General features: G+C 41.4%; 1 protein-coding gene across 3 annotated transcripts in view; it reads left to right on the top strand.

The window, feature by feature from the left end:
- The first annotated feature begins 2,374 nt into the window (after positions 1 to 2,374).
- The window catches only part of LOC122546148 (amine sulfotransferase-like), a 45,982-nt gene continuing 28,282 nt past the window's right edge, over positions 2,375 to 20,074 (top strand). For 2 of the 3 annotated variants that reach the window (XM_043684974.1, XM_043684964.1), the window contains exons 1-2: positions 2,375 to 2,473; positions 18,641 to 18,796. In XM_043684974.1, the coding sequence (XP_043540909.1) occupies positions 18,658 to 18,796 (139 nt within the window). In that variant the 5' untranslated portion in view covers positions 2,375 to 2,473; positions 18,641 to 18,657. Of the gene's footprint in view, positions 2,474 to 7,721; positions 7,819 to 18,640; positions 18,797 to 20,074 lie in introns of those variants that run through there. The other variant, XM_043684969.1, reaches the window with a different exon arrangement.

Genomic DNA, 20,074 nt, shown 5'->3' with positions numbered 1-20,074 from the left:
TTGAAACTTTATTGCTGGAACAGCACAGCAGGTCAGGCAGCATCCAGGGAACAGGAGATTCGACGTTTCGGGCACAGGCCCTTCTTCAGGAATCCTACCAAAAGCCTACCTATGAAAAGAATTCAGAAGAATGAGGGAGATCTCATAGAAACTTATAAAATTCTAACAGGATTAGAGAGAGTGGATGCAGGAAGGATGTTCCCAATGATGCAGGAGTTCAGAATCATGGGTCAGAGACCAAGGATATGGGTTAGATCATTTAGAACTGAGATGAAATTTCTTCATCCAGGGAATGATGAGCCTATGGAATTCATTACCACAGAAAGCTGTCCAGGTCTAAACATTAAAATGAAACACAGAACTGCTGATGCTGGAAATCGAAACAAACAATGAATTCTGAAGAAAGATCACTGGACTCAAAACATTAACTCTGCTTTCTTTCCACAGATGCTGAGTTCCTCCAGCAATTTCTATTTTTGTGTGAGGCCAAAACATTGTGTGATGTCAAGAAAGAGTTGGATGTAGTACTTGGGGCTAAAGGGATCAAAGGATATGGAAGAAATGTGGGAACAGGCTATTGACTTGAGTGATCAGCCATGATCATCATGAATGGAGGAGCAGACTCCAAGGGCCGAATAGCATAGTCCTGCTCCTATTTTCTATGTTTCTATTTAATTTCTGTAGAGTATTAAAAGATCACTTTTTTTGAGGTTCTGCTTGTTAATCCTCTACCCTAGAATGTCCTGCAGCTACTCTGTGACATCATTGACTTGGAACCTGGAGTCTAACATAACATTCTGAAGTTCATGTCTATAGCCGCAGAAATGCCAGCCTGTTCTCCTATCATAAGTGATTGTCAGTTCATCTTCCATCCCTACTGGTCCAACCATGGTGTCATGTGCATTTGCTGCACTCCTCTGAGGAACTACCATCCTCATAAGTATCCAGAATACAAAACCAGCTCTGAAACAAGACTCCAGGGTCTCACAGTAGTCTCAGATAGTCGGGTTCTCCTGGATTCTCTGACAAGCTCACAGCAACACTAGAGCATCAACCTCTAACAAATTACATAATTGACTTGTGTGAACGGAATGAACTTCTGGTTGCTACACTTGCTAATGGCAAGTGAGAGCTTAGAAATTTCAAAGAGGCAATGAGAGAAACAACATAAAATAATGATTTGGAGATGCCGGTGTTGGACTGGGGTGCACAAAGTTAAAAATCACACAAGTGAGAGCTTAGAAATTTCAAAGAGGCAATGAGAGAAACAACATAAATATAATGATTTGGAGATGCCGGTGTTGGACTGGGGTGCACAAAGTTAAAAATCACACAACACCAGGTTATAGTCCAACAGGTTTAATTGGAAGCACTAGCTTTTGGAGCGATGCTCCTTCATCAGGTGGTTGTGGAGAAGGAGCAGCGCTCCAAAACCTAGTGCTTCCAATTAAACCTGTTGGACTATAATCTGGTGTTGTGTGATTTTTAACAACATAAATATAATGTGAATTATTAACAACCATGATATACAATCCAAGGTTACGAACAGTAAGTTTTTTTTAAGTATGTCAGAAAGGAATCTGAACGTTTAGAGACTCTCCAGGAAATCCAAACAGTGCTTTGAGATGCAGGTCCTCAAAACACCTCATGTTAAGATGGCAAAGACTGGATGAACATTATCGAATCGGAAACGACATTTGTTATTTCTGGACAAAATTATTTCGTTTTATAAAGGCACCTAGAATCTTAGAGGAAATGAGGATTCTATGCTCCTGCTATGAATTTTGGACGTTAAAACATTTTTTTTTTCATCATCCAGAGTCAGATAGACTCTGGAATAACTGCACAGAGGCTGGGAGTATCCCCTTACAATGTTTATTCACACATGGAGAGTCCTTAACACTGACCCAGCTCCCTAAAACATTATCTTGACTGTTGAGGCGGTCCCAGCTGCGCCTGGAATCCAATAACGTTATTAAATCAGACGATTTTCTCCAATCTACCAAGACATAAACATAAAACAAATGCGTGGAGGTCTAACACAAATACACACAGGGAGAGGCACTCGATGGGTCTGGCGGCATTTGTGAAGAGGTCTTGGATCCACGGACTTGGAATGTTCTGAACTCGAAATGTTAACTCTGTTTTTCTCTGCACAAATCCCGCCAAACCTGCTGAGTTCCTCCAACACTTTCTGGTTTTGTTTTCACCAAAGCATGTTGTTCAACAGGTTTATAATCTCTTCTGTTGTAAATGAACCGCGATGTTCTTTTTCGATGGAGACTTTTTATGAAATCGCATCTCCAGGTCAAAACTCTTTTTAGAAAGTCAGTTTATTTCTCCTTGGCGGCTGCTGATTGGTGGTGAGGTATATCGCTTATTTGAATATGTAATTGCTCACTATTTAAAATTGACAGTTCCCCAGTGCCCATTCTCGAAACAACGTTTCGTTTTTCCTCTCTCTTTCTTCACGGTAAGTAAGTTTAACTTTTGGCATGGTATGCAGTAATAATTTATCGAACTTATTTATACAGTGTATTGGACGAAGTTGCTTGCTCTTGATTCGTTCGGCTGATTTGCTGAAGTAAAAAGGTTAAAAACAATGACTGCAGATGCTGGAAACCAGATTCTGGATTAGTGGTGCTGGAAGAGCACAGCAGTTCAGGCAGCATCCGAGGAGAAGGGTCGATAGAGCATATTCTTTAAACCAAGTAAACTTTCATAGCATTAGAAACATACCCACAAAAGTTGAATGTTCAGTTTTAATTTTAAAGATATTAAATTTCTGGTATATTCGTTCTTTGAATAGCACAAATTCCAGATTTGTGTTTAAAAATTCCAGGTTAGGAAAGGAGTTTTTCTCAGAGTACCAGTTAGAAATATGGGCTAGTACAAGGTCTTGGCCCTCCCGAGGACACTATGAAAATTACATCCAAGTAAAAGCCAGGAATTAAGCTTTTAATAGCTGAGCTGGGAACTGTTATCTTGAGGAAATCATTTGTCGGTCATATTCTGGTAAATTCACCTACAAAAGAATAAAGCAGCCTGGTTATCATTTTGGAAGGACAGCCCCTCAGAGGGATTCTTGCTGCAGTTGTAGGATGGCAGTTCTTGTGTGTGTGTGTTTTTTTTGAGTTGGGGCATGTTGGCAGATTGGTCATACAGCTGTACAGCATAGAAACAGGCCCTTCAAACCAATTCATCACGCCAACCAGATATCCTAAATTAATCTAATCACATTTGACCCATATCCCTATAAACCATTTCTATTTATATACCCATCCAGATGCCTTTTAAGTGTTGTAATTGTGCCAGCCTCCATCACCTCCTCTGGCAGCTCATTCCACACATGCACCACCCTTGGGTCCCTTTTAAATCTTTTCACTCTCACCTGAAACCTATGCCCTCTCACCCTGGATTCCCACACCCTGGGGATAAGACCTTGGATATCACCCTATCTGTGCCCCTCATGATTTCATAAACCTCTAAAGTCACCCCTCAGCCTCTGACGCTCCAGAGAAAACAGCCCCAGCCTATTCAGCCTCTTTCTATAGCTCAAATCCTCCAACCCTGGCAACATTCTTGTAAATCTTTTCTGAACCTTTTCAAGTTTCACAACATCCTTCCTTTAGCAGGGAGACCAGAACTGCATAGAGTATTCCAAAAAGACCAACAGTGTTAACATGGCCTCCCAACTCCTATAGTCAATGCACTGATCAATAAAGGCAAGCATACTAAACACTGCCTTCACTATCCTGTCTACCTGGGATCAGGGAAATATAAATCTTCATCCAAAGGTTTCTTTGTTTAGCAATGCTCCCCAGGTCCTTCCCATTAAGTGTAGAAGTCCTGCCCTGATTTGTCTTTTCAAAATGCAGCACCTAATGTTTCTTTAAATTAAACTCCATCTGCTATTCCTTGGCCCATCTGATCAAGGTCCCTTTGTATGCTGTCCACACCACCTCCAATTTTGGTGTCATCTGCAAACTTACTAACTATACCTCCTATGACCACATCCAAATAATTCTTATAAATAAAGAGTACACCCAGCACCAATCCTTGTGGCACTGCACTGGTCACAGGCCTCCAGTCTGAAAAGCAACCCTCCACCAAAACCCTCTGTCTTCTATTTTTGAGCCAGTTCTGTATCCAAATGGCTAGTTCACCCTGTATTTCATGTGATCTAGACTTGCTAACTAGTCTAACATGAGGAACTGTGTTGAATGCCTTACCAAAGTCCATATAGATCAAGTCCAACAATTTTCCCTCATTAATCCTCTTCATTACTACTTCAAAAAAGCTCAATCAATGTAGTGAGGCATGATATCCCACACATAAAGCCATGGTGTAATATTCTTTGCCTTTCCAAATACATGTAATTCCTGTCCCTCAGGAATCCCTCCAACAACTTGCCCACCACTGATATCCGGCTCACTGGTGTATAGCTCCCTGGCTTTTCCTTACCACCTTTCTTAAATAATGGCACCACATTAGCCAACCTCCAGTCTTCCAGCACCTCACATTTGACTATCGATGATCTTAGTATCTCAGCAAGGGGCTCAGCAATCACTTCCTGAGCTTCCCACAGAGTTCTAGGGTATACCTTAAATAGATCCTGGGGATTTATGCATCTTTATGCATTTTTAAGACTTCCAACATCTCCTCTGTAATATGGATGGTTTTCAAGATGTCATTGTTTATTTCCCTACTTCCTCTATCTTCCCTATCCTTCTCCACAGTGATCACTGATGCAAAGTACTTTAGTATCTTCCCCATCTCCGGCTGTTCCACACATAGGCAGCCTTGCTGTTCCTTAAGGGCCCTATTCTCTCCCTTGTTACTCGTCTGGCCTCTGTTTATAGAAGGTCTTTGGATTCTCCTTAACCCAATTTGCCAAAGCTATCTCATCCCTTTTTTTCTGCCCTCCAGATTTCCCTCTTAAGTATACCCCTACTGCCTTGTATAGTCTTCTAGGGATTCACTCCATCCATGACATATACTATTTTTTTGACCAACTTCAACTTCAATTTCGTCAGTCATCCAACATTTCCTGCACTGCAAAGGTTTGGAAGGGTTAATGCTGAGGAGTACATTAAGTACTGTCCAATGTGAAGGGAGGTGGAGTAGCTCTGGATCTTGTAAATGAAGGCTGAACATTGAAGTCCCTCTCGTAGTTATGTAAGAATATCAATCATACTAATGTAACTTGTGCCAAGTCTTTCAAAATAAACCAGTTCAGAAACATCATGACTCACCTCTGTGGCAAGTGGACTTGAACCTAGATGTTTTGAACCAGAGGTAGTGATGCTGATGTGGTTATTATGCAAGAAACGATCCTATAGAGGAAAGCAACCTGGTAATCCACCCCACTGGATGAATCTGGTCCTGTCAGGAATAATGATAGTGGCAGTAAATCTGTCAGCGATCCTAAACAATGAGCTATAGTTGAGGACATGTCCAGTGTGTTGTGGGCTAATTACTTTGAAGCACCCATTTAGTCTCAGGGCAAAAAGGGGCATAAGATAGCTTTGGCAAATAGGGTTAAGGAGAGTCTAAAGGGTTTTAATAAATACATGAAGGACAAAAGGGTAACTAGGGAGAGAATCAAAGATCAAAGATCAGCAAGGCAACCTATGTGTGGAGCCACAGGAGATGGGGAGATACTAAACGAGTACTTTGCATCAGTCTTTACTGTGGTGAAGGACATGGAAGATATAGAAGAAATAAATGGTGACATCTGGAAACATCTCCACATTAGAGGAAGTGCTGGATGTCTTGAAATGCATAAAAGTGGATAAATCCCCAGGACCTGACCAAGTGTACCCTAGAATTCTGTGGGAAGCAAGGGAAGTGATTGCTGGGCCCGTTGCTGAGATATTTGTATCATCGATAGTCACAGGTGAGGTGCCAGAAGACAGGAGGTTGGCTAATGTGGTGCCACTGTTTAAGAAAGGTGTTTTTTTTAAAAAAAAAAGCCAGGGAACAATAGACTGGTGAGCCTGACATCAGTTGTGGGCAAGATGTTGGAGGGAATCCTGAGGGACAGGATTGGGAGACTGGTTAGATCTCCTAAAATACAGGGAGAAGTAGCTGTTTGGAAACATAACTGGCTCATCGGGTGGAGGCTTGCTTTTCAGACTGGAAGTCTGTGACCCGTGGAGTGCCACAAGGTTCGATACTGAGTCCACTGCTTTTAGTAATTTTATATAAATGATTTGGATGTGAACATAGGAGGTTAGTTAGTACGTTTGCAGATGACACCAAAATTGGAGATGTAGTGAACAGTGAAGAAGGTTACCTCAGTAAAATGGGATCTTGATCAGATGGGCCAATGGCTGAGGAATGGCAGATGGAGTTTAATTTAGATAAATGTGAGGTGCTGCATTTTGGGAAAGCAAATCTTAGCAGGACTTATACACTCAATGGTAAGGTTCTAGGGAGTGTGGCTGAACAAAGACCTTGGAGTGCAGGTTCATAGCTCCTTGAAAGTGGAGTTGCAGGTAGATAGGATAGTGAAGAAGGCATTTGGTGTGCTTTCCTTTATTGAATATAGAAGTTGGGAGGTCATGTTGCAGCTGTACAGGACATTGGTTAGGCTACTTTTGGAATATTGTATGCAATTCTGGTCTCCTTCCTATCGGAAGTATGTTGTGACATTAGAAAGGATTCAGAAAAGATTTACTGGGATGTTGCCTGGGTTGGAGGATTTGAGCTATAGGGAGAGGCTGAATGGGCTGGGACTGTTTTCCCTGGAGCATCAGAGGCTGAGGGGTGACCTCAGGTTTATAAAATCATGAGGGGCATGGATTGGCTAAATAGACAAGGTCTGTTCCCAGGAGTGAGGGAGTCCAGAGCTAGAGGGCATTGGTTCAGAGTGAGAGGGAAAAGATGAGGGGCCACCTTTCCTGCAAAGGGTGGTGCGTATATGGAATGAGCTGCCAGAGGAAGTGTTGGAGGCTGATACAGTTGCAGCATTTAAAAGGCGTCTGGATGGGTATCTGAATAGGTAGGGTTTAGAGGGAAATGGGCCAAGTGCTGGTAAATGGGACTAGATTAGGTTAGGATATCTGGTCAGCATGGATGAGTTGGATTGAACGGTTTGTTTCCGTGTTGTACTTCTCTAAGCGTCTATAGTCTGACAATGGCTCTTTGGTGATAGTAGCTGTGGACATGCGCAAACCAAGTATAGAAAGTTCAGAGTATGGACTGAATGAAGATTGTGGAGAAATGCACAACTGACAGTATGACATTGTTCATTTTCTTTTATCTAATTCCTCTGTGTGACATAGATGTCACTGGCTGGATAGTGTCAGTGGTGGAGGAGTGGATCCTTGCAGATAGTGTCAATCAAGTGAGTTGCTTATCTTCCTGGATGTTGAGTGTTGCTGGACCTTCATCCAGGCAAGTAGGAAGTTTCTGTCACACTAATGACTTGTGCCTTGTGGGCATTTAGGAGGCGAGATACTTGCAGCAGTATTACTAGCCTCTGATCTGCCCTCTGTAGCTACCGTTTATTGGGATAATACAATGGCTTTAAGAGGTGCATTTTGTCTTTTTTTTGGGTGAAGAATGGTTTTGAGCAGACTGCTTGACATCTCTCTCAGCCAATAAAATAGCCAGCTTGTGACACCTTGGGATCTTTTTCAAAAGATGCAAGAATAGAAGCAGTCTGAATGGGTGGGGTCAAGCTCTCTCTCAACCTGAATATTTAGTTTCAGCTTTCTGCAGTTGCAGGAGACTTGAAGCTGGATGAGGAAGCTCCTATCCTCTCTGTTAGAGCTAAAAGCTGGGGTTCTCTTCCTCCTGCTAGAATTGCATGTGAGACTATCTATTTTACTGGATTTTCCAGTGGTGTTAGTGATGATACTATATTGAAGTTATTTTTAGTAGTAGTTTAAATATCTGTTACTTAGCTGTGGGTTACGCATGCTTTATTTAATTAAAATCAATTGCATTTCGGAATGAGTCAATAACTATAGATCCATTGTATATTAGACATTTAAGTCCAATTTCAATTCTATTCATAATATGGCCTTAAGCTTGTCTCATTATGTTGGAATGTGACTTTTCAAACAAGTATACTTTCATTCTTTCAGAGGTAAAGTACTTCCATTGAGTCATAATGGGACCTGCTCTCCCGGGTACTTTTGTGAAGTTCTGTTTTTGCTTTGTTGGAGAGAATGTTGCAAGACTCAACCTGTTCTGTGATATTCAAATAGTGAAAATATGAGAAAGCCCAATATCCTCATTTGATTTAATGTACTTGGAAGTGAATTGTACATATTTCTAAGGGCTGAACAACATGAGTAAATCTGTCAATTGAAAGTATTTATAGTAATAAGCAGCAAAATAGAATTTTACTTGCCAACTCAGGTGAACTTCTTGAACTATAGAAGGTAAAACATTTTGTCTCAAGTTTTGCACTGTCAATCCCCAGAGAAAGACTTATTTTCAATAATATTTTAGAATAGGAAATATGTTGTGAAACTTGTAAAGGTTCCGCAAAGATTTACAAGGCTGTTGCCATGCTTGGAGGGTTTGAGCTAGAAAAGAGGCTGAGTAGGTTGGGGCTGTTTCCTGGAGTGTCAGAGGCTGAGAAGTTACATTTATAGAGGTTTATAAAATCATGAGGGGCATGGATAGGATAAATAACCAAGGTCGTTTTTGCAGGGTAGTTGAGCCCAAAACTGGAGGGCATAAGTTTAAGGTGAGAGGGAAACTATTTAAAACAGACCTGACAGACAACTTTTAATGCAGAGGGTGGTGCGTGTATGGCATAAGCTGTCCGAGGGAGTGGTGGAAGGGTTTAGATTATTTACAGTGTGGAAACAGGCCCTTCGGCCCAACAAGTCCACATCGACCCTCCGAAGAGCAACCCACCCAGACCCATTCCCCTACATTGACCCCTTCACCTAACGCTACAGGCAATTTAGCATGGCCAATTTACCTAACCTGCACACTTTTGGACTGGGAGGAAACCAGAGCACCCAGAGGAAACCCACGCAGACACTGGGAGAATGTGCAGCAAACTCCACACAGTTGCCTGAGGCGGGAATTGAACCTGGGTCTCTGGTGCTGAGGCAGCAGTGGTAACCACTGTCACCGCGCCACCTGTGGGATATGGGCCAAATGCTAGCAAGTGGGACCAGATCAGTTTAAGATATCTGGTCAGCCCAGACTAGTTGAACTGAAAGGTCTGTTTTTTGAGCTGTAAGACTGGCTCTATTCCAATAGAGTCCCAGTCAAGCCAAATATTTTTTTATTTTGTCTGTAGTGTAAAAGGTGTTTTGCTTAAAGTCAGTGTTTGACCAGTCTAATTGTATCAGGAACAGCATGCCTTACCCATCTTTCTAATAAGAAAATGTAGTGTCTTTGCAATCTTAATATATTTTGAGGGGGTTTGGTCTGATCCATAATATTTATGACATGAATCCATTTGAGTTTCTGGTCATTGGTAACCCCCAGGATTTTGAGCTGGGAATTAAGTGATGTTAACACCATTGAATGTCAAGGGGCAGTCATTAGTGAAATAACTCGAGACCAGTATCCTGTCACCATGTCACCCTTTATTTACATGTGGAGAGTCTTTGACACTGACCAAGATCCCTCAGAGCTAGATCTGAATGAACCAGATGTCCAACACTCCTTTCTTATCTGCCAGCCAGGGCTCCTCAGTCTGGTTCAATCAGGGAATTCTGTGGTGCACTTAGCTGACCTTGTTACAGTTACTACAGTTAGATTGTCTCTTATTGGTAATAGTCATAGCTTGGTGTGAACATTACTTGCCATTTGTCAGCCCAAGCCTGCATATTGTCCAGATTTTGTTGCATTTAAGTGTAGACTGCTTCAGGATCTGAAGTCATGAATGGTGCTGAATGTTTGTACAATCATTGCACATCCTCATTTCCAACCTTTTTGTGATGTAGGGAAGATCATTAATCAAGCAGCTGAAGATGGTTGGGCCTAGGACATCTTAAGACGTTAGGTCTTAGGGTGTCATAGCTCAAATGTATGCAAGAGGCCAGATGGAGGGAGAATACTGGAATTGGGTGAAAGGGTTGAATATGATTCCTTCTCACAAATACCCCTAAATATCCTTTCCATGTAAGTGAGTTGCAGCACTTGCTCTTTAATTCATTAAGAACCAAAATACCTTCCAAGTGAAATAACAATTGGTATATTCTTAATTCAATGTATTATAATCGTCACTCATTGATGCAATCTCCTGGAGAACAGAGCTTCTAGGAGAAAAATATCATTCTCCAATCCCTCCTTCTGCCCCCATGCAGTCTTCCAGTAAATCTCAATATGACTTTCAAAAACAGAGGCCTCACCTTTTTTGATTTGATACTTTACAGTCTGCATTTGACCCTTGCTCCAGCAGCAATTAGTGCTGAGCAATACAACCCTTTCCATTGCACAATTTCAGGCCATAATTCCATACAATTTTGTTTCATTTTCTCAATGTCAGGGATTTTGTCCTTTGTTTGCATTTTCTGGCCTTTAGCCAGCAATTGCTTGTGCTGCCATTCACACCTGTCTGTTGTAGTTTTACTCTTCTCTATTACCACTCCTTTTGACTCTGCCAAATAATTCTCTTTCCTCATTTAATCTCTGATGTCTCCACTCTTAGTGCAAAGTCTTGTTTGTTTGTTTTTTTTCCCCACCAACTCCAGTTCACCTACTTGACTGGGTTACATTTTCAACTTCTCCCATTCCTGATGAAAGGTCATTGACCTAAAATGGTAACTCTGATTACTCAGCAAATACTGATTATTCTTATCTTGTTCTCAATCAAGATTATTAACTGTGTGCTGAGTGGTGTGAATGTTCTGTAACACATCGTAAAAACCAAAGGTAACCCCAACGAATCTGGGCAAGATACCAGGATAAGCAATACTGGGTTGCCAAACTAGTAGCACGTTTAATAAACTACTGTTGCCTTGTTGACTGTTTTGATGGATGCTATTTTTGTTTAGTTTGCCTGAAAAAGTTAATTAAGTTTAATCTCTACACTGTTCAGAATATACTGACCATTGGTGAAATTTGCTAAATGTATAATCTTTCTTATTCTGTTAAAATATAAAAGCTGAAGTGGAATATTTCGCCAGGACTATGACTTGTGAAACAATGTGACTATAATCTATATTTGTTCTCTTCTTCCCCAGATGAAGATTCTGGAGGGGATTTCTAACTGCTTTCATTGAAAAAATATGGTTTGCTCTGAACAGACTTTAAAGTTAACCTTTGAAATCTCTATTGCTGTTTTAAACATAATCCCTCAATCTAAATGTTAAAAGATTTAATCTGAGTATACATTGTAAAAGTTTACAACTTAACCATAACAACAATATAGATTTTTAGAACATTACTAGATCAAGTTCCTTACATCAATCATCATTCTTGGAAAATTGTTCCCAGCAATTTCCTAACTTGAATTAATTACTAAAAAAACTTAATTTGCACCTTGTTCATGGGATGTGGGCAACACTAGTTGGACTAGATGCACTTATTTTCCATCCCTAGTTGCCTTGGTGAAAATGAGGAGGTGCCTTCTCGAACTGCTGAACTGTTTGGTGCAACACAGTGCTGCTGAGAAGGAAGTTCTGGAATTGGGAGCAAGCAAAAGTGACAGAATGTTATATTTCCAAGTCTTGATAACATGACTTGGAGAACTTGTGTTGGTACTCCAAATATACAGTGCCTTGTCCTTCGAGGTAGTAGAGCTTATTGATTTGGAAAGAACTCTCTAGCCTTGTAGATACCTGCAGCAAGCCAACTAGATGGTATACACTGCTGACATTAAATTGAGGCTGGATCGGGTGGTCAATCGAGTTTGCTGCACTCCTGGATTATGCTGAGCTTTCTTGAGTTGCTGGCATATACTCCAAGCAGGGAACGTATCCCATCACACTCTAACTTGAAGTTGGTGGGCAGATATTGGGAGATGGTTGGGGAATTACTCATCAGATTCCTATACTGTGACCTGCTTTTATATTCACAATGGGCAAAATCTTTCAGGGGCCTGAAAGATGTAGGTTATGGCAAGAAATGTGGCAGAATCCCACAAGAATTGAAGTGTACCCTATCCTTACATTGGGAGCACCTTCCTACATCCTTTTTAAGCAGGTTCCACGTGTTGAGGTGCGATTCTTGCTTGGGAGGGGCAGGTTGCTTGCTAATAGGGATTATTGCTGGTTAAGAACCTTGTTTACTGCTCCTCTTGCCTCATGGATATGCTGCCTTCTGTACTATCGCCATCACCCAGAAACTGGATTGTGGGAAATCATGTCTTAGAAATCAATGGGTATTTGGTGACTGCACTCAGCATTAACAGTGAAGAACCCTTGTGGCTAAATATCTTGGACCAGCACCCATTGTCACCAACCACGCACACCTTGCCCATATGATATTTGGCAGTCCCTTAGTGTCCTTATGGCACCTCACTGAACCATTTAGCAGATATACAGAGCTGCATTGCAGGGCGCTTCAGCAAACAAATGTTCAAAAGCTGTTGTGAGAACACTATCTGTACAGGCTGGCACTCTGTTCATGGATTGGAATAGATTGCCCTCAATCACTTAGCACTTGCCTGCATGCTCACAGTATCCTTACAAATTGGTAAGCATAAGGCTCTGTACTTCTAGATTTGATGTGGTCTTTTTGTGCAGACACACAGATCTTTGTCCATAAGGATCTGTCAAGTGCTGCGAGAACATCTTGTATGAAACAGTGAAATGTCAATCCAACACATAGCATGAGCTAGCTGCCTAGTCAGCAGACACACTGCATGTTCATGCATCCAAATCACCATATTGGGTGGTGGCTAGTCCTTAGTCCAGTCAGTGGACTGGGGGTTGGGAATTCTCAGTCAGGGGTGACAGTACCTCAATCACAGGCACACAGTCCAGGGGCTTGTCCATTGTCAGCCATCAACTTTGGCCAGTCACTGTCAGGGGATATGACCAGCTATAGACCAGGAAATAGATAATGGCCAGCCATATAGGATCTTCTCAAGCAGGAGCTGCAAGGACAGCCGTCCAGTTAACCTTTCCTGGTGCATCTGTCGTAGTCAGAGGCCTGAGCTGAACACAATGCTAGGGCTGAAAACAGGGCTGGAGACTTGTGCATCAATTGTTCAGGATGACCCAAGTGCTGGTTGGGGTGAGGGCTGGTTGCTACAGGGTTAAAGGAGATGTCACTGCCAAACAAGATTGGGGAAGTCCAAACTAGAGGGTGGTAAGTGGAGGCATGTTAAGGACGGGACAAATATATTGAGAGAAATTGCATTAGGGCACGTGGTAGGCCCCAGAGTAGGGGGAGGGGAGGTGGAGGAGGGGTAGGTGACTACTACAATGGTCCTGTAAGGCAAGTGTAAAGGACTACATGTACATCACATAGGTATAATGTTGGGGTTCAGGAGACAGTGATTTGAGAGTTTGCAATTGCAGTTAACTAACATAGGAAGTTGATTTGTAAGTAATGTTCTTCTAGTTCAATGAATTTGTTAAAAAGCAGCCCTTTTTTGAAATGGTACCTTAGACTTTTTTTAAACAGTACACAACTGTGACAACTGGGGATAATTCACTAATCCCAGAGGCCAATCAGGCTGGTGGTGTGGAATATATTGATTTGGATAAAGTGGTGGGGACAGCATCCTGATGTCCAACCTAGGTATTAGGGAACTCTTCCCTGGGTCATCCTCCTCTTCTGCTCCATTTACTACATATCAGATGAGAATATCTGGCTGCTAAGAACTCCTCCTTACCCCTGAGCACTTGTTGTTAAATCGTGTTTCCAGGCTGGATTACTTTGTGTCCAATCAATTGTCTGAATCCTTTTAGCCAATAGTCAGGGGACAAACACACATGTTGATCAATGTCCCCTTGCCCACCTCCATTTTGAAGGTTAGTTTTCATTCTTTCTAAGAACAAAACCTTCTTCTTCTTGAAAACACTTGCTGTTACCAGGGTACATTTGGCACCAGATAAATTGTTGACACTAGTTCAATAAGCATTATGACCTCTATTCTTCATAAATCTTCCATTTGTTTTCATATGCTAGAATTCTGGAAAGCCAATTATTGCTGTCGTTGTTGTTAAATGAAATCTCATCCTATGGCGGTAAATGCTAGTAAAGTTTTGTTTTTAAGAGACTCTGTCAACAGTAGGGAGGACAGTTGGAGGCAGAGTTCAATGTGGTGGGGAGATGGGTAATGAGGTAAAATGGGGCAAGGAGGTTCTGGGGTCTACCTGATGACAAGGCAGAGCTTAGTGCTGATGGTGTCTGCACTGAGCTACATTCCCTGCCACTGTTTGGTGTCATCCAGATGCCATATGGCATCTGGAAAATGGCTGTGAGAGTATCCTGGGTGGGTGAAGTCAATGTCACTTGGGGCAAAAGCTCAAGATGCTTGATGCCAGGACCATATATGGGGAAAATACATAGAGCAGGTAATTGCAAACTGCAGCTACATTCCATTTTCAATTCATCTTTCATCCATTTGTAATGCATGCAGAGTAAACATGTTTAGAGTTTAAATGCTGGTCAAGGAGACTTTTTTCCATACTATTAATTCTTAAAATTGAATATTGAGTAGTCAATGTTGAATAAGTTAGCTGCATATAGAGGGCTGCGCTAGCCAAAAATGACCCATAATTTTTGACAATTCCAATGGTTCTGTGGGAGTCTGAAATGATTGACTTATCATCTGCCATGTATATAACAGTGAACTATTAAATACAATAAAAAATTGAGCACGAGTTTTGGATCAAAAAGGGTCCAGAGTACAGCAGACACTGCCTTATGTTGTAATTTAGCGGTCACTCAGTCAGTGGTGCTGAGGCTGAAACTGATTTGATTAAATGATGGAGACATGACCCTCATTATGCTGCAGCATATCGATTTTGATTTTAAAGTGTGCAACTCTCATCTGCAGGATTTACCACCATTGACCAATCACAGCTAAGAATCTATTTTGCTCCATGTTTCCAACATTGATTATTTCCATCAGGCCCCAGTGCCTTGCCACTGCAGGAATATTGGTCACAGCAGGCTGACCTTCTGAGAAGGTAAAGGCTGATACGGGGGACAGGAAGCCCCCAGTCTCCTAGGAATGAATGAGGTGCAATATCAATGCAGACTCTGTCTAATGCAGCTATACCAGATCAGTACCTGAGACCTGCAGGAGTGGAAATCCATGCTTTTTCAGTGCTGTGATCGTTGCAGCTGCTTTGAATGTCTATGCTGTTGGCTGCTTCTAGGACATGACTTGTACAGGATGTCTCAGTCGTGAACCAACAAATAGTTATTGGTCATGATGTCAGCATTTGATTTGCATTGTAGGTAAACTGCCTCATCTATTTTGCCTTGTTTGTTTTCAGCTAATCTTTGTAAATGCCTGTATGAGAATTTCCCTAGTCAGTCCCCAGCTAACTTAGCTACATCCTAATAAAGGTATCTAAGAACAGGTAAACAGTGACTAGGTGAGAGAATGGGGTTGCATGAGGTAGTATCAGATGTCTGTGTGGCTTGGCTACTGTGCCATTGCATTGCTGGTGAGATGATGTCAGACTGCCATGCTTGTCCTGGTACTCCATGGTCTTTTAAAGATGGCACTGGCACCCGAGATATTGGTCTTTTGGCAAACATTCAGTGACTTTTGAGTTATGGGAACAAGGTGTGGTAAGATGGACCTTGAATCAGGTGAAAGGAGCACCATTGGGGCAGGGTAGCTAACTAATGAGTGAATTTGGTCCAATGCCACAAAAGATCTTGATAAACTTTGCATCAGAAACCCTCCAGAAAATCAATAAAGCTGACACTTAGCCGAAAATGCAATGAGCTCAGTATGTATGACAGGTCCAGTTCTGTTCACTGAGCTGGGAATTTGTGTTGCATCCCCTGTCTAGGTGACATCCTCCGTGCTTGGGAGCCTCCTGTGAAGCGCTTCTGTGATGTTTCCAGGTCCAGGTCAATGTGCTTATTGATTGGATGAGTGGATCACTCATCCACAGATTCAATCAATAAGCACATCGACCTGGACCCAATATACCGGCCACTGCAACGGACAGCTGGAACTGACAACCGGAAGCAGCAGATACAAACCACTACAATGCCGGAGGAAACATCACAGAAGCGCTTCACAGGAGGCTCCCAAGCACTGAGGATGTCACCTAGACAGGGGATGAAACGTCTGCAACACAAATTCCCAGCTCGGCGAACAGAACCACAACAACGAGCACCTGAGCTACAAATCTTTTCACAAATTGAGGTCCAGTTCCATTTTCTGGTAATTGGTAGGTCCCAGAATGTTGCAAGTGAAGAATTTATTGATTTTAATAATGCAGTTGAACATAAAAGGTATGTAGTTAGGTTCTGTCTTGTTGGAAAGATGGTCACTGACTGTCGCTTCTATGCTCATGCATGGATGTTCAGATCTTTTTACAAATGGATGTGGGCTACTGAATCATGCTGAACATTCTGAAATGATCAATGAATATGCTACATCTGACCTTCTGATGGAGGTATTTGATTAAGTAGCTGAAGATGTTCATGTACAGGATACTAACCTGACATTTCTGCAGTGATGTCCTTGTGGATGATAGAAGGCTTTGAGTAGTCAGGAGTTTTATCCTTTATAATTAAATACTGAGTCACTATATATCAACATCATAAAGATGGCAGTGGAGTAGACCTCTGGAGCTGCAGCTCGTTTGTTCTAACCACTTTTTTCCTCTTGTGTTTTTCTTCTCCTTTTTCCTTATCTGTTGTCCTGAGTTTGCATGGCATTGCCGTGGGGGGAGGGGAGAATGAGCCCGTGCTGCCTACAGTGGAGAGAGAGGTCAGCACCAACTCAAGTGAGCCCCTATTTTTCCAGTGTGAGCTCAGGACCTACCATCCGAATTGCCCGCTGCTACATTGATGGAGGCAATGTTAGCAAGTTGGCCCAGTGGCAAAAGATGGCACATGAGGATTGGTAACTTTGGTTGAATCCGGCAGTGGTGCGAAGGGCATCACAGCAACATCAAGGTGGGCTCAGTGGTGAGTGATATGACTCTGTTGTGGATTTTGGTGCACGTGGTGGTGAAGCAGTAACCATGGAGAATCAGCCCAGTGGTAGATGGTGCCTGAAGACTGGTGACTTCAATGTTGGTTGGATCAGCTAAAGGTGACGTTGAGGCATTGGAGGAATGGCAGCACAGGCATCTTTGGCTGTCTTTCTATTTTTTTGAAATTATTCAAAATGGTGATGGAACATGGTGACAGTAGAAAAGACTTTTCACTGTTTTCTCCCTGTAAAGTCTATGACAATAAAATCACTCATCTCACTCAGTGTTGGTATGGTTCAAATTTTCGTCTATGGTATCCCAATGGATTCAGCAATGGCAAATCAAAGAAAGATGGTGACAATGAAACAGAATGCCAAAAACCGGTAACATCTGTTATGATCTCATCTGACAGTAATATTGTATACATCTGATCCTAGAGTGAAACCTGGCTTATTAGATCATAAGTTTCATTTCACTCCGTTTGGTTGCAGTATTATCACTGACCATATTCACAAGAGGCTGCCAACGTACCTTTAACAAAAGAACTGTTTTTCTCCTTACAAGGTCAGGGATGTGGCCTGTTTTTAACTCTAAGAATTTCAGAATCCGAATTAGTTGAAACTATTTTAGCACACTTAACTTTACAGATACTCCTCTCAGTAAAGGGTTACCCTGATTTCATTTTGAAGTTCATTCTTTGGCATGGCTGTACTTGGTTTCTTTATCATAAACTTGTGCATTACTCAATTAATTTAATATTTCTCTTTGAGACTGCTAACAGTTCATTTTAATTTCTTAACCGGTGTTCCTCTTCCATACCTATCTATATCTAGAGCATTCTTAAACTTGCACAACACCACTCAGCATGACTTCTCTCGCCCTATGTTTTAGATCATGCTAAACTGCACTCCTGCTCTTATAGGTTTTTTCTCTCTGACCTGCTTCTAGCTGAAAGAAACTTGCAAACTCTCTGGCCTTCTGGATGGTTCCCTCTTTTTTTTTTCTCTGTATAAAATGTTTGCTTCTGTCATGATACCTTGGTGCAAGGCAATAGCCCAACTCTCCTCTCCCCGCCTCCATCCTTTTTATTGTCTAAAAGACAACAATTCACCTCTAAATGCACAAACATTTTTATCTACCCTTATTCCTGTGAGAATTCAAATGAAACAAAGTCCTTTCCTTAACCTACAAAATATAAGTACAAACCTAATGTATTTCTATATACATATAATGGCCATGTTCATGTTAGAGGCTAAATGATTGGAAGATATTTTATCATGAACCTTCTCCACACTGGAGAGGAACTAAAGGTTATTGACAACCAGGAGAAATTGGAAATGTAACAGGATTTGAATAGGTAGGATAGAAACATTTAGGAAGGCAGAATGATGTCCAACTGTGAAAGCAAAAACTAAGCAGGAGAAAAGGTCAGATTGCTATATTCAAAAAAAAAGGTAGTGATTACATTTGAATTTTACCACTCCTGCCATAGTGGCTGTGTTTTTATTTGAATAATGCTCCTGTGACCTTTGTTGCAAAATTAGAAAAAAACTAACTTCTATTGATTTTTGTTTGTCTTTTAATTCTAGGCTTCTGAACACTAACAATGACTGATAATCATGATCTTTTTGAATACAAAGGCTGCAACTTTATCTCCAATATTCACACCACAGAGTATTTGGAAGAACTGATTAATACTGAAATAAGAGATGGTGATGTAATTGCAGTCACATATCCAAAATCCGGTAAGGAAATTGTGCAATTTCCCTGGAACTTTCTTCCTCCTTGCCACCCGTATTTCTCAATGCAGTGGATTTTGCTCCAATACAGCTATCTCTGATAGCTCACAAGCCAGTAGTCATCTGGGGACATAAGAATGAAGAGAGGAATTTGAGAGCTGAGGCTAGTTCTGCTTGTTCCCTCTTTATGTTAACTTTTTCACCCAAGAATCAGGATGTCCTGGTACATGAATCTCAAAAGTTTGTACACAGGTACAACAAGCAAATTGCAAGGAGAGTGGAATGTACAAGTTTTTTTAAAATAAAAAAAATATTACAGCTGTCCAAGGCTTTACTCTGGAACCCATCTGGAGTGCTATATACAGTTATGGAGGTTATTTGGTGGGGGGAGGGGGGGGAGAAAATGTTTGTAATAGAAGCTGTTCAGAGAAGGTTTACTAGACTCTGTCACAAAATGAAAGGCTTCATCTATCCCAAAATAAAATAATACTTTTTTTATCTTTCAAAAATTATACTTTCCAAAAATAACTCATTAGAGCTTGCAACAAAAAGGCATTTTAGAATGTAGAAAAATGAGGTGGTCCAATTGAAACCTAGATCCTCAGGGAATTTTATGTTTGATAACAGGAGGTTATTTCCTCTTGTGGGTCTGTCTACAACTAAACAACGCAGTTTAAGAATAATAGGTTTACCTTAAGACCGATGAGAAATTTAAGGGAGTTTTGTTTGGAAATTGATTAGATTACCTAGTGTGGAAACAGGCCTTCTGGCCCAACAAGTCCACACCAACCCTCTGAAGAATAACCCACCCAGACTGATGACCGTGGAGGAACAATGGCAGATATTTCTGTGTATAATGCAGAAGTTGCAGGATCAGTTCATTCCTAAAAGGAAGAAAGATCCTAGGAGGAGGCATGGGCGGCCGTGGCTGACGAGGGAAGTTAAGAAACATAAAGTTAAAAGAGACAAAGTATAACATAGCAAAGATAAGGGGGAAAACTGAGGACTGGGAAGCTTTTAAAGAGCAACAGAGAATTACTAAGAAGGAAATGCGCAGAGGAAAAATGAGGTACGAAGGTAAAATGACCAATAATACAAAGGAGGATAGTAAAGCTTTTTTAGATTAGATTTGGATTAGATTAGATTATTAGATTAGATTAGATTACATTACAGTGTGGAAACAGGCCCTTCAGCCCAACAAGTCCACACCGACCCGCCGAAGCGAAACCCACCCATACCCCTACATTTACCCCTTACCTAACACTACGGGCAATTTAGCATGGC

Source organism: Chiloscyllium plagiosum, chromosome 3, assembly GCF_004010195.1.
Source record: "Chiloscyllium plagiosum isolate BGI_BamShark_2017 chromosome 3, ASM401019v2, whole genome shotgun sequence".
In the NCBI taxonomy this organism is placed as follows: domain Eukaryota; kingdom Metazoa; phylum Chordata; class Chondrichthyes; order Orectolobiformes; family Hemiscylliidae; genus Chiloscyllium; species Chiloscyllium plagiosum.
This window is presented reverse-complemented; position numbering and strand designations above follow the sequence as displayed.